The following is a 12962-nucleotide window of genomic DNA, read 5'->3' on the forward strand; positions in this document are numbered from 1 at the left end:
GGGGGTTACCCCCTACCCCCTTCCTTCCCTTCATGCTGAGGGCCCCCCTCCCCCTTCCTTCCTCCCTCCCTTCATGCTTGGGGTCCCTCCTCAAAGATGAGGGCCCCCTTCCCCTCCCTCCCTCCCTCTCTTCATGTTGAGGGTCCCCACTCAAAGATGAGGGTCTACCCCCTTCCCCTTCCCTCCCTCCACTGCTGAGGGTGCCAGGGAAGATCCTGCTGCTTCCTGACAGCTGCATTAATTGTCAGAGGTGAGCAGCCTGGGAGATACAATTCATTAAGGTTTCATTAGGACTTCTCATTTCATTGCTTGTTCAAAAGGTAATTTGATCAGCGCGACTGTCTTAGTACGTGGATCCGGTACGTGCTGAGAAGGAAGAGCTGGAAAATGCCTTCATTTGTCACCAGCTGCTCTCAGTTTTCATCTGTGGGTGGTTTGCTTCAGCCTCTCCACCTCCATTACCGAAACACTTCCCTGTCTCAGAAGGATTTGGTAACCTGGCTCTTCCATGTCCAGACTGAATTAAGTGTTTCCATTTCCTTCCCCTACCCAAGCCCGCAGCCCCCTGTCCGTCCGTCCAGTGCTGGCTCATTGACCCCACTGTTCGCCACTGTTCTCTGCCTGGAAAACCCAGACTCCGCTTTCATTCTTCCCTTTGTGTGTGCACCCTTAGCCAGGCCAAGCGCGTCCTCGAATGGTTTCCATCTTCCCTGCTGCCATATTCCTCATCAGGAACGTTGCATTGGCCTCTTTCCTGGTCTTCTAGCTTCTTACCCCTTTCTTGTTCATTTCATCCTCCACATTCCTTCCAGAAGACAAGTTAAGCCATTTCACTGTTGTCTTCAGAAATCGTCAGTGGCTCCCTGCTTCTTACCTCCAGAAACATTTCTTAAAGTCTATTTTGTGGAATACCAAATACAGTCCCTCTACACACAGTGAGGAGACACTTAGGGAAATGCTTCATATTATATCCCTCTTGGGGATTTGGAATATTTGGAATACCTATTACCGTGGTAAACACTCAGAAGATCCAAACGCTTCTAAATGTTGTGACTATGAAACTCTCTCTGTGTGTGTGTGTGTGTGTGTGTGTGTGTGTGTGTGTGATAGGTCTTCATATCTCATGGAAAGGAAGGAGAATAGGAGAATGTCAGATCTCTGTAGCTTGGCATTCAAGCTCTCCCAAAACTTGTCTTCAAACTGCTTCTTCAGCCTCACACTTCCTCATATTACTCTGCGTATCTATGGCCTCTTGACGCCAGGCCACTCCGAGTTCCCTGGCCTCACCTCACAGGTGCGTTCCTCTGTTTGTGGCCCTGCTGTTAGCCCATCCAGAAAGGTCTTCCCTCCACCCACACCGGCTTCTGCACTGCGCTCTTCCATTTAAGATAATGCTCATCACCAAAGTTCAGAACAAGAGACGCCTCCTCCGGGAAGCTCTCCCCATCCTCACCTCAGTCAAATCAAATGTTTTCTACCATCCTACAGCACATTGCCTCTTTTTGAAATTCAGGCCATGGTAAGGCCAATTGTTTACAGGCTTATGTCCACTAATCTGTAAGTGTTTTGAAGGCAGGACTATTTCAATCATTCATTCATGCAAACACATGTTATTGAGTGTTCGTTATGTGTCAGGCATGTTCTTAAGAATAGGGGGAACTGGGTGGTTCAGTCAGTTTAGTGTCCGGCTCTTTATTTCGGCTCAGGTCATGATCTCACGGTTCGTGAGGTGGAGCCTGTGTTGGGCTCTGTGCGGACAGCGTGAAGCCTGCTTGGGATTCCCTCTCTCCCTCACTCTCTGCCCGCCCCCCACTCATGCTCATGCACGCCCTCTCTCTCTCTCAAAAATAAACATTAAAAAAAATGCATCAGTGAATAAAACAGAAAACTCCCGCCCTCATGGGACATATATTCTAGTGAGGGGAAGATAATGGAGGATACTATGTAAATTGTAAGGTAACAACAGTGTGATAAATGCTAAGAAGAAAAGGTAATGCACTGTGAGATGTGGAAGGGAATGTGTGTTGAGGGAGAGGGCAGGGTCAACATTTTAGGCATCCAGGGAAGCCTCACTGATAAAGTGGTATTTAAGTCAAGACCTGGAAGGTCCTGGTGAGTAGGCCATGCAGGTGTATGGGCAAAGAGCATTAGATGCAGAGGGAACAGCAAATGCCAGCCCCTGAAGCCTGAGTACGCCTGGCATCTCCAAGGCCCAGCAAGGACATCAGTGTGGCTGCAGTGGAGTGTAGACGAAGTCAGAGGAGGAAGATCACATGGAGTGCTGTAAGGAGTTTGGCTTTTATTCCATAAAAGATGGGGAGCCAAGAGAGGATTTTGAGCATCTGACTTATGTTGAAAACTATGGATGCTGGATTGAGTATGTGTTGAAGGAGCCCAGGGGAAACAAGGAGGGCGACTGGGAGGCTCTTCAGGTAATCCATACTGGAGGACTGAAGAACTTGGATCAAGAGTGTAGCCACGAGGGGCACCTGGGTGGCTCAGTCGGTTAGCGTCCAGCTTCGGCCCAGGTCATGACTTTGTGTTCGTGGGTTCAAGCCCCCTGTCAGGCTTTGTGCTGACAGCTCAGAGCCTGGAGCCTGCTTCAGGTTCTGTGTCTCCCTCTCTCTCCCTCTCCTCCACTCATGCTCTGTCTCTTTCTCTCTCTCGAGAAATGAATAAACATTAAAAAAAAATTAAAAATAGTTTTTAAAAAGCGTAGCCATGAAAAAAGAGGATTCTGTGCAGTCCACAGGATTGACTGATGAATTGGCAGTAGAATGGATGAGAGTCATTTCCACATCACACATGGAAGCCAACACTAATGTTTCTCTCATAGGAGACTCTCGATACAATATTTTCAAACATGTTTCACTTGCTCACAAAAATATGTAGAGAAAATTGGAGCCCAGGACGATATTGTTTTCCTTGCGCAAGGATTGAAATTCGCTTTTGAGGTCGTTTGGGGCACTAGGAATCCTAGATCGCCTGAATCCAGCGGAAGAGTAAGATGGTGTGTATTTGAGCTTCCGCCTTTGCCGTTTCCGGTTGATGCTTGCTTCTAGGGAACTTGCATGTGCCTGAGTGTGCTAAGTGCCCTGCGTGCTGTCCCCGACGTTCTTCACAGCAACCCACGAATTAGATATCATGATCTTCGCTTCACAAAGATGACGGAACTCAGAGACCCTGAGCAACTTTGCCAAGTTCACACAGCTAGCAAGCAATGGAGGTCTAGACTGTACTGCCCACGGCACCAAAGGAGAGGGCTAATGCAAGTATAAATGACGGGCTGAGGGACCCGGAGGATGCAGAAGGGCTTCTGAGCAGCAGTGACTTTTCAGTCACTGATGAGCAGGGCTGGGACTAGGGCCCTGAGAGTGGCACCTCCCTAAATTTTGCTACCCTAGGTCTTTGTCCTGGCCCTGCATCTGGACCTCCTTTGAGGTCCTGAGATTTTGTCTCCACTGGGAAATTAGAGCTGGGATATCAGCTTTTGGACCAGCCTATTCAACCCACCTCCAGTGCTTACATCTTGCCTTCGTAAGGGTTCTTTTCCTTTTTTTAAGTTTATTCATTTTGAGAGGGAGTGTGTGTGTGTGAACAGGGGATGAGCAGAGAGAGAATCCCAATCCCAATCCCAGTGCAGGGCTCGAACTCACAAACTGCTAGCTCACGACCTCAGCTGAAACCGAGAGTCAGACGTTTGACCTACTGAGCCACCCAATGGCCCCGTAACGATTCTTTCTCTCCCTCTGGGCCCAATTATAAGCCAGCAGCTGACCCATTTCCCTGTGAAAATGTCTAATCTTGGCTGGGAGCAGAGTCATTCAGTCTACACCACAGCGTGGAGCCCTTCAAGGTCCGTGTTGAGCTCAAGGGCATCTGTCAGGCACCGTGGGACAGACCTTCTTCAGGACATTTTCCAGGGGCCCCGGATGAGGAAACATGTGGTACTTTGACAAAAGCCCAGCCAGGGGCCCCATCGATGCCACCACCACAGCTGTTTTGGGGCTTTCCCCCTACAGCTAGAGGAGCAGTTAGCTCTCTCGGGGAGGCCAGGTTTTGCAGGCTGAGTCGCTCACGGCCGGGCAGTACTGGGCGCGCGTCCTCGTGGCTTCCAGCACCTGTATGTCGTCTGCTTCCGCACCTTCATTGTCCTCGGCCTGTTTGTCCTCCACGGTGTCTTGTCATCTTTGTCAGAGCTTTCTTGTAATTACCTCAACCACATCTGCCGTTGCCAACTAGACTATGTCTGTGAAGAAATGGTGATATACGTTTGTGCTTTGCAGGTTTTGATGAGCAGGTAAGCTTTTCCAAGCATATGGAGCCAATAAACATTTATCAGGAACCCACTGGATGTGGAGTTCTGCTCCAGGGGCTTAGAGTTGAAATGAAGTAAACAGAGGCTTCCTCTTGACCAGGTCAGATAAGCATGCCCCATGCGTCTGACCCTCAGGGGGCTTGAAGGGTCATCTGGCCTGATATCTGAGGCCCAGAGAAGGGAAGGGACTCACACGGGGTCACACAGCAGGGCCCGGTGTCCAGGCTCAGTCCGCTGCTTTCGGCACTAAGCTTCCACCGAAGACACACTGTATTCCAAGGACTGAAGGGTAGGTAGGAGAATGGCCACAGAGACCGGGGTTAAATCAGGGACGGATTTGGGGAAGATGTAGACGTTAGGCCGGGTCTTAAGGGCAGTGTGGCATGCTCACAGGAGACTTTCCAAGCCCTTTGTGTGAGATTTCAGTGAGACACAGCAATCATCCTTCCTGTCGTTTCCTTTTTTTAAAGTTTATGTATTTATTTTGAGGGAGACACAGAGTGCGTGTGGGGAGGAGCAGAGAGAGAGAGGGAGTCAGAGAATCCCAAGTAGGCTCCACACTATCAGCGCAGAGCCTGACGCGGGGTTTGAACTCACAAACTGTGAGATCGTGACCTGAGCGGAAACCAAGAGCTGGACACTCAGTCGGCTCAGCCAGTCAGGGGCCCCCCTCCTGTGGTTTCTGTACGGCCAAGTGCATACCAAATGGCACCTTTCCCTCCTGGAGGTCTGTCTTCAGAAGACTTCGTTTCTGTTTCACTGATGAAGACGTAGTGTCTCCTTGACTAACTGTGAATCTCTTTTGTAGTAGTGCGTTGTGGGGGTGTGCTTAAGTCTCAGAGCTCAGAACCGGATCAGAGCTCTTTTCCGCCCCCAACCCCTGTCATTCGATGACATGCCGTCCTCTTGTGAGGACCTCCTCTATATTGTGGGCTTATCGAATGCTAAGCCTGTTAACTTTGTGGCACGTCGTAAGTGCTCACTAAATGTTGGTCACCCTGGTGAAGGTATCGATGAATAAATACTGGTTAATGAATAAATAATCAAGTGTGGTAAAATGCCCAGTCTTGTCTCTACTTGACCCTGGAATCACTACTTTTGCCGAGTGAGTGTCGTGTGGGTGAGGCGGTGGCGTAGCGGCTGGTCTTCCTTGCCTCTCCCCGACCTTCTGACCAGCCCTTTGCTCTGTGTGATAGGTCCCGTCATCCGGACTGCAAGGACTTCCTCCCGTGGACCCGCCAGATGTCACCCACATCTACCCAGTTCCTGCCAGCATTCGGCCAGTGCTGAGTAAATACCGAGTGGAGGTATGGTGCAGGGGGAGACTGACTCGTTCTTTGGGGCTAAGGAGGGCAGTGGTGCGTTGGTCTACACGCCTGCATTGTCTGAGGGGAGTGTGGGGTAGAAATGAGGCGTGGGTGATGGGACAGGGCCTTCAGGGAGCTGCCCAGCCCGTCCCAGAACATACAGTAGTTCCCGGGGCAGCGGGTCTGACTTCCCACAGGCCGGTGCCGCGAGCTGGCTCCTCCCTGGGTCCCCGAGTGACAGCTCTGTGGGTCCTCCCGCCAGGTTCTCTTCTGGGGAGTCCGAGAAATGAAGAAGGTGCAGCTGCTCTCGGTGGATCGCCCTCAGGTCCTCATCGAATGTGGGGGCCGGGGAGTCAAGTCCTGTGTGATCCAGAGCTACAAGAACAACCCGAACTTCAGCATCCAGGCAGACGCTTTCGAAGTGGTACAGCCTGCTCGTTTCCTTCATTTCCACAGAGGGAACCCCCACTCCTTCACTTGCTTGGCTTGGGGAGATGCTTTGCAGTTTGGGGGTGTCCACTACCTACGAGGCACAATGGTCTAATTTAGTGAAAAGCGGGACTCTCAGGATGGGATGAGACACACTTCTATTACTGCTGCTGTGTTGTTTTGTTTTTAAAGGTTCGGTAGATCCAGGCAGGTGACGGTGGTTCCCAGAGTGTGGCCCCCAATTCCTCAGCGTCAGCATCCCCTGGGAACTTTTTAGAAATGCAGATTCCCAGGCCCCACCCCAATACTGCTGAATCAAAACTGCGGGGGGCTGCGGCCCAGAGCCCCCTGGCTTAACGAGTTCTCCGGGTGATTCTGATGCGTGCTAAAGTTGGCGAACCACTGGCCTAGAAGCTTCCTTAATGAGACTTATTTTAGCGGTTGGATTTTTAAAAAATCATTTGTACGTAGCGTATCAGTGGCTTACATGCAAACTTCTGTTTCTAAAGTGACGTTTTCTGACCCCGGCGCTTCTGTTTATGTCAGTATTTCAACACACATTTTTGGGCTCTGATCTGGAACTAACTGTGAAGGTTTGCTTTGTGCGACCCAGTCAGCTCCAACGGATGCATCTTCTAAATTAGTGGAGACTGGATTTGGGGAATGTGCACGATGTTCACAAACCTTTCACTGTCAGGCCTCTGGGACCCCCGGGGGGGACACAAGAGGGAGGGTGCTGGCCCGTCACCCTCAGCTCCATTTGTCATGCATCCACTTCTGTCTGTTTTCTTGGGCCTGGGTCAGTGTTCATTTGAGTTGAGAGTTCTGCTGGTAAATAATGACCAAACAGGCTTGAAAACTATTGCCATAAAGAGTTTGGCAGCCTGTGAATTTTGTAATTTACATCTGGAATGACTTGTTAGTGCCACATCCCTCTTATTATGGGTAATGATTCCCTGGCTTGGAAGGCAATGCTCTAGACTTCTGACTAGCTGCAGGGGTGACCTAGGGGGACAGAATGACAAGGCAGGACAGAGGGAAGATGGGTGCCTGGCTTGCTTTGGTTCGGTCCCTAAACAGGTCAGCAGGGTACCAGCCGCTGGGCTCAGCCCAAGCAGTGTTCCCACTTCACCCTGGCCTCTCCTCCCAGGAGCTGCCTGAGAATGAACTTCTGCACCCGCCCCTCAGCATCTGCGTGGTGGACTGGAGGGCTTTCGGGAGGAGCACCCTGGTGGGCACCTACACCATCAACTGCTTGAAGCAGTTTTTGTGTAAATCCAAGGAGCCCCTGGCCCTCACCTCACAGGTGGACGGAACCCAAGCTGAGCAAGGTAGGAAGTGCCTTCTAGATTTTCTGGAGCTTCACACTCCAAAGCCGTAGTGCCTGCAGGGTTCTGCTATGGGACCCTGCACGAAGAGGATGCCCCACGGTCAAGTCAAGCGGAGCTTTCTGAAGACTTTGCTCCCACAGCTGTGCTGGCCTCAGCTCCATTAGCTGCCAGATTCCGACTCTAAGAATGACACCAGGGTCAGCTCCTCTAAGAGGGCTTCCACGAATATTACTCCAGCTCCCTCCCGCCTCTGCTCCCTGACATTTTTCTTTGCTTGCTGTTACTTTGATTTGTTCCATTTTGGATCTCAGGGGCAGAGTTGAGTTAACTGCACTTCTCTGTTCATGCTGTGCAGTCATCATTGGTCTGGTCCAAGCTTCTGTTTCTCTGTTTCATACCACTGCCCCCCTGTGCCTTATTCCACATCCCTTCTCCCAACCCCCTGCCCACCACAGGCCCCACACTGCCCCTCTTTGTAAAATTCCAGTCCATTTAATCGACGTATCTAATATGATGCTATAATCTTCATTTGGTTTCGTACTCTTGTTGCTCAAAGCTATGCTTTAAAACCTATTCATGTTGCTGCGTGTACATTAGCTTGTTTCCCCCACCTGCTGATCTACCCCACACTGCTTTTCCTTTCCCCTGAGATTGGACCCCTAGGCTACCTCCACCTCCCAACTTCCACAAACGATGCTGTTGTGAATAGCGAGTGCTGCCCAAGGGAGGATCCTGCGGGGGATTTTCTTTGGAATATACATCCAGGAGTGAGATGACAGACTCACAGGGAATGTGCCGATGTAATTCCACCAAGTACTGCTAGAGGGCGCTCTAGAGAGCTGTGCTGGTCTACACCAGTCTACACCAGTCTACATTGCTACCATTCTGCATCTGGAGTACCATTTTCTTCTTCCCCAATGCCACCTGCCGTTACCCAAATTTCTGAGTTTTTGTTTTTGTTTGGTTTGATTTTTGCCCCTCTGCTGGGCATAAAGTAGTATCTCATTTTGATTTTAGCCTGATTGTCTCTGATTACTACTGAATTTTACACATCTCTTCACATGCTTTTGCCGTCTTGATCTCCCTCCTGTGACTTGCGTACTCACATCCCTGACTCATGTTTTATGTATTTTAAAAAACATTTGATTTTTTTGTATATTCTAGATGTTAATATCCTGTCGATTATATCTTCTCCTAGTCTGATAACTGCTAACCTGCCTGTGGTCTCCATCTTTGAACAGAAATTCTTAATTTTAATGTAATCCTATCCATCTGAATTTTTAACTTTATGTCTTGCTCTTTCAGAATTGTGTTAGAAAATGCTTTCTTAATTCTTGGTTACAAAAATGTTGTTTTGTATTTTTTTCTATTAGTGTTATGTTTTTAACTTTCACATTAGATCTTCAGTTATTTGTGTTTGTATATGGTTTAAGATAGGGATCCTGCTACATTTCCCTCCATAGGAACATCATCCCCCCACCCCACCCCCAAGAGTATCCTGACTTTCCCCATTGTTTTGTGCTGTCAGCTTTTTCATGAATCAAGTAGCCATACATCCCTAGTCTATTTTTGAGCTTTCTATTCTGTCCCACTGATCTTTCCAACTCTGTGCCCAGCACAGAGTAGATGCCCATTAAGTGTTTGTGGAATTGCATCTGCATTGAAAAGTTAGCAACCGGGGAAGAGAAACTCTGAAGGCCACGCGGCCGTGGAGGATCCCAGCTGGGAAATATTTCTAAGTACTGGATTCTACGGCACAAAATGGAGACAAGAGGACCCTTGGCAAGAAAGGACAGTGTTATGACCTTTGTATTGGATTGACAGTCCAGTTAAAAATCTCACAAAGTCCAGAAACCTACCCCTATGTCTTGACAAGCACATGTTCTCATGTGCCCAGAGTCAAGCTCGCAGTTAGGAGTTCACAGACCTCTGGAGCCTCCAAAGTTTCTTGGAGTTAACTGGCACTGGGAAAAAACAATCCGTACAGAGGGTCTGTGTCCTAAACCTTGATATGTATTTTCCTTATGACCACAGTTATTTAAAATTAGTCTAAAGGATCAATAGTAAGTACAGCCATAATTGATTCCTGATGCCTTACATCATGATCTCACTTATCCCCCAGTGAGATGGGTTGGGGTTTTTTTTCATCTTTTCTTTTTCATTTTTATTTAAATTTTTGAGAGAGAGAGAGAGAGAGAGAGAGAGTAGGGGAGGGGCAGAGAGAGAGGGAGGCACAGAATCGGAAGCAGGCTCCAGGCTCTGCGTTGTTAGCACAGAGCCTGATGTGGGACTTGAACTCAAAAACCCGTGAGATCATGACCTGAGCCGAAGTCAGATGCTTAACTGACTGAGCCACCTAGGTGCCCCGGGTTGTTTTTTTTTGTTTTTTGTTTTTTGTTTTACTGTCATCTTATAAATAAGGAAAATGAGATTCAGAGATGTTACGAACTTGCCATATTTGAATCTAGATCTGTTTGATTCCCAGGAATGGGTCTCTGAAATGGCCACCCTGTTTAGCAGCCCCGTTTCCTGACCTGATGTATTTCCATTTCAGCTGCTTCAAATTCGCTAGTAGCCGCTGAGCCCTCTGGATCCCTCAGCTCCTCCCAGGAGCCGCCAACAGATCAGATCTATGTGGATGTTGAGCCTCCTCCCACCGTGGTACCTGACTCTGCCCAGATTCAACCAACCAGCATGGTTGACATCCCTGACTCATCTCCTATGCTTGAGCCTGAACCCAAACCTGCAGACGAGGAGCCGCCAAAAGATGGCAAAGCTAAGGTCAGAATATAACCCCTCTTCGTATTTACAAGGCTCTGCACCGGAGGCTTGATACGAATCCTCCCACCTGCCAGCTGTGTGACCAGGAGCAAGTAACTTCGTGTTTCTGAGCCTCAGTTTCCTCATCTGCAAAATGAGTATACCGATACCTACTTCACAGCATTGCTGTAGAGTCAGAGAAGTCAGTGTATATGAAATTCAAGTGCTAGTCAACTGTGGCAGTCACATTTAATTGAACAGAAACTGCTCTCAATTCATTAGCATGGAAAGACAATAGTTTCCTTCCTTATCTAGGCCTATTCCGCAAATATTTAGAACCTACTTTGTACAAGGACAAGTAAGACCAGAAAAAAAAAAAAAAGCTAAAGTCTCTGGAATCTAAAGAGAAATGAGACTCCTCATCCTCAGCTGAGTTTCTGGAAAGCAAGATTAGGAAATACACAAAGAGCCATAAAACAAGAATGTGATGAATCTTTCTAAGTCCTAAGTTTGAGTGCAAAATCCGGGTGCATCAACCAAATGAAGAAGGCAATGTTTTTTTTTTTTTTTAAGTTTTTAACATTTATTTAATTTTTGAGAGAGAGAGACAGACAGACAGAGTGTGAGTAGGGGAGGGACTCAGAGAGAGAGGGAGACACAGAATCCAAAGCAGGCTCCAGGCTCTGAGCTGTCAGCACAGAGCCTGATGCGGGGCTCAAACCCATGAACCTTGAGATCGTGACCTGAGCTAACGTCAGACACTTAACTGACTAAGTCACCCAGGATCCCCCAGAAGGAGGCAGTTTTAAGAAAGCTGAGGGATTGCCTGCCCAGCAAATGGTAAAGGCTGAAATGAAAAGTAGAATGAGACAGATTCATGGATATTTGCTCGGGCTGTTCCTGTCTTACCTATGTTCATTGTGACCCTCCAGGGCACCTCAAGGGGTTCTCTGTACCCCACCAGCATCGCACCTGCCACTTTGTGTTGGAATCCCCAGTTTAAGTGTGTGTTGCCGCCATAAAAGTGTGGGCCCTGCCAGGTCACAGATAATTTTTTAAAAAATCCTTGTGCCTCCTGTACTCGATAAAGTGCCTGGCACATTGAAGGTACTCAGGAGATGTCTGAGAGCAAACAGATGATGAGTATGTGATGAGTCTGTCGTAGGACCACTGTCTTCTCCCCAAATGCCTCCTTTCTGCTGTTTACGTGTCGCTGTCTCTCCTGCACTGCCTTACTTATGTTGTTGGTATCGCTGATTTGCACCCATTCGAATTAGAAATCACGCTAAAGGGAAATTGTCTACATGATGTCACTTAATCCTCACAACAGTGAAGGAAGCAGGTATGAATGTCCCCTAGTTGAGGACACTGAGAATCTGAAAATTTATATTAACTGCTTGGCAGCTAACGCCTTTTCTGCCATAGCACACTATTAAGACCCCCAAATGTGGGGATCATTTCTCACTCCCCTTGGGTCCCCAGAGCCAAGCACAATATCTCACATGTCTGTGTTTAAGTAATGATAAATGTTTGCCGAATAAATGAGTGAATGGATGGGTGGGTGATGAAAGGGTCATTTACTGAAGTGGTACAGAGAGCTTCAGCCACAAAATCCGCCCACGCCTCCATCTGTTCTGTTCTCCAGGAAACCAGCCAGCCAGCCACCAGGCCTAACTAATAATCCATCCCTCATTCCTTGCCAGAGTGTCAGGAAACCTACCCGAAGGTCAACCAAAAGGAGAAGGAGGACCATAGCGGATGAATCTGCCGAAAACGTCATTGACTGGTGGTCCAAATATTATGCCTCCCTGAAGAAGGCACAGAAGGTAGGGTCTCCCCTGGCTGTGACAGTCAAGGGATTTGATAAGAAAACACAGCACCCTCCACCCCCCTCAATTCCACATTATCCCCTTTTAGATTCTGCTATAGGTAGGGCCTTCTCGGGTGTGATTCTGTTCATTGAGGAAAGCCTCAAAGCCTGGAAGGACCGGGGATCCCGAATTGCAACGTCTTCACCCTCTGGCCGGGGCTGACCTTCGGATGCAGGCTCTGTTGTCAATGCTGGAAGGATGTTTGGTCTGGCATAGCATCCGGAGATCTTCCCCCACGTCAGACTCATAAAGATCCAGCCACAAGCAAGGGGGTCTCTGGATAGATGGGCATAGCGATGGGGGCTTCAGGTGCATCTGGAGATACCCAGATCAGAGGGCCCCCCAGTCTCCAGCAGGATTCTAACGTCATGTGGGAAGCTATCAAGAAGAGGCAGAGGACCTGGCCTTAGCGAATGGGAATAATCAGCAGGTTGCCAAAGCAGGGCCTCGTGCACATGGACAAGAAAGGGATTGAGTTATAAAGCAGGAGAACCACTGGAAAGTGGGTCAAGAGATTCAAGGGAAAGCCCAGTGGCCGAATTTGGTAAAACTTCTCATCCTCGAGTCAACAAGGAAAGGAAAATTAGTCATATGTATCAGCACATTCAATTGAACAGAAACTCTTCTGTTTCTGATTCTTGCATTTGGGAAGCCCGTAGTGCCTTCAACTAGGACCTCCCATGAATGCTGATGTATAGTTAAATAAACAAACCAAATGGTGGTCCCTGCCTCCCAACTCCCTCCTGCTGCTGCAGGGCACGTGACTGCCTCTAGGGAGGGCTCAGCCCTCTCCCCTTGCTCTGCTAACCTCCCCAACCCCTGGGACAACCCCACGGCCTGGCATGACAGCAGGTAAGATCCATGGTGCAGACTGGGTGATATTCCAGAGAGGTAGAAAAATAGGGGGAGAGAGGTAGTAGCTGAGAAGGGGCTGGGCACAGAAGAC

The 12962-nt window shown here is 48.8% G+C and overlaps 1 protein-coding gene across 3 annotated transcripts in view; it reads left to right on the forward strand.

The window, feature by feature from the left end:
• FER1L6 (fer-1 like family member 6) overlaps positions 1–12962 on the forward strand; it is a 156156-nt gene that overhangs the window by 102061 nt on the left and 41133 nt on the right. For all 3 annotated transcript variants that reach the window (XM_045049833.1, XM_045049834.1, XM_045049835.1), the window contains exons 23-27: positions 5515–5625; positions 5888–6049; positions 7205–7385; positions 9940–10166; positions 11849–11971. In XM_045049833.1, coding sequence (XP_044905768.1) covers positions 5515–5625; positions 5888–6049; positions 7205–7385; positions 9940–10166; positions 11849–11971 — 804 coding nt within the window. The remainder of the gene's footprint in view (positions 1–5514; positions 5626–5887; positions 6050–7204; positions 7386–9939; positions 10167–11848; positions 11972–12962) is intronic.

This window comes from Felis catus, chromosome F2 (assembly GCF_018350175.1).
Source record: "Felis catus isolate Fca126 chromosome F2, F.catus_Fca126_mat1.0, whole genome shotgun sequence".
Lineage (NCBI taxonomy): Eukaryota > Metazoa > Chordata > Mammalia > Carnivora > Felidae > Felis > Felis catus.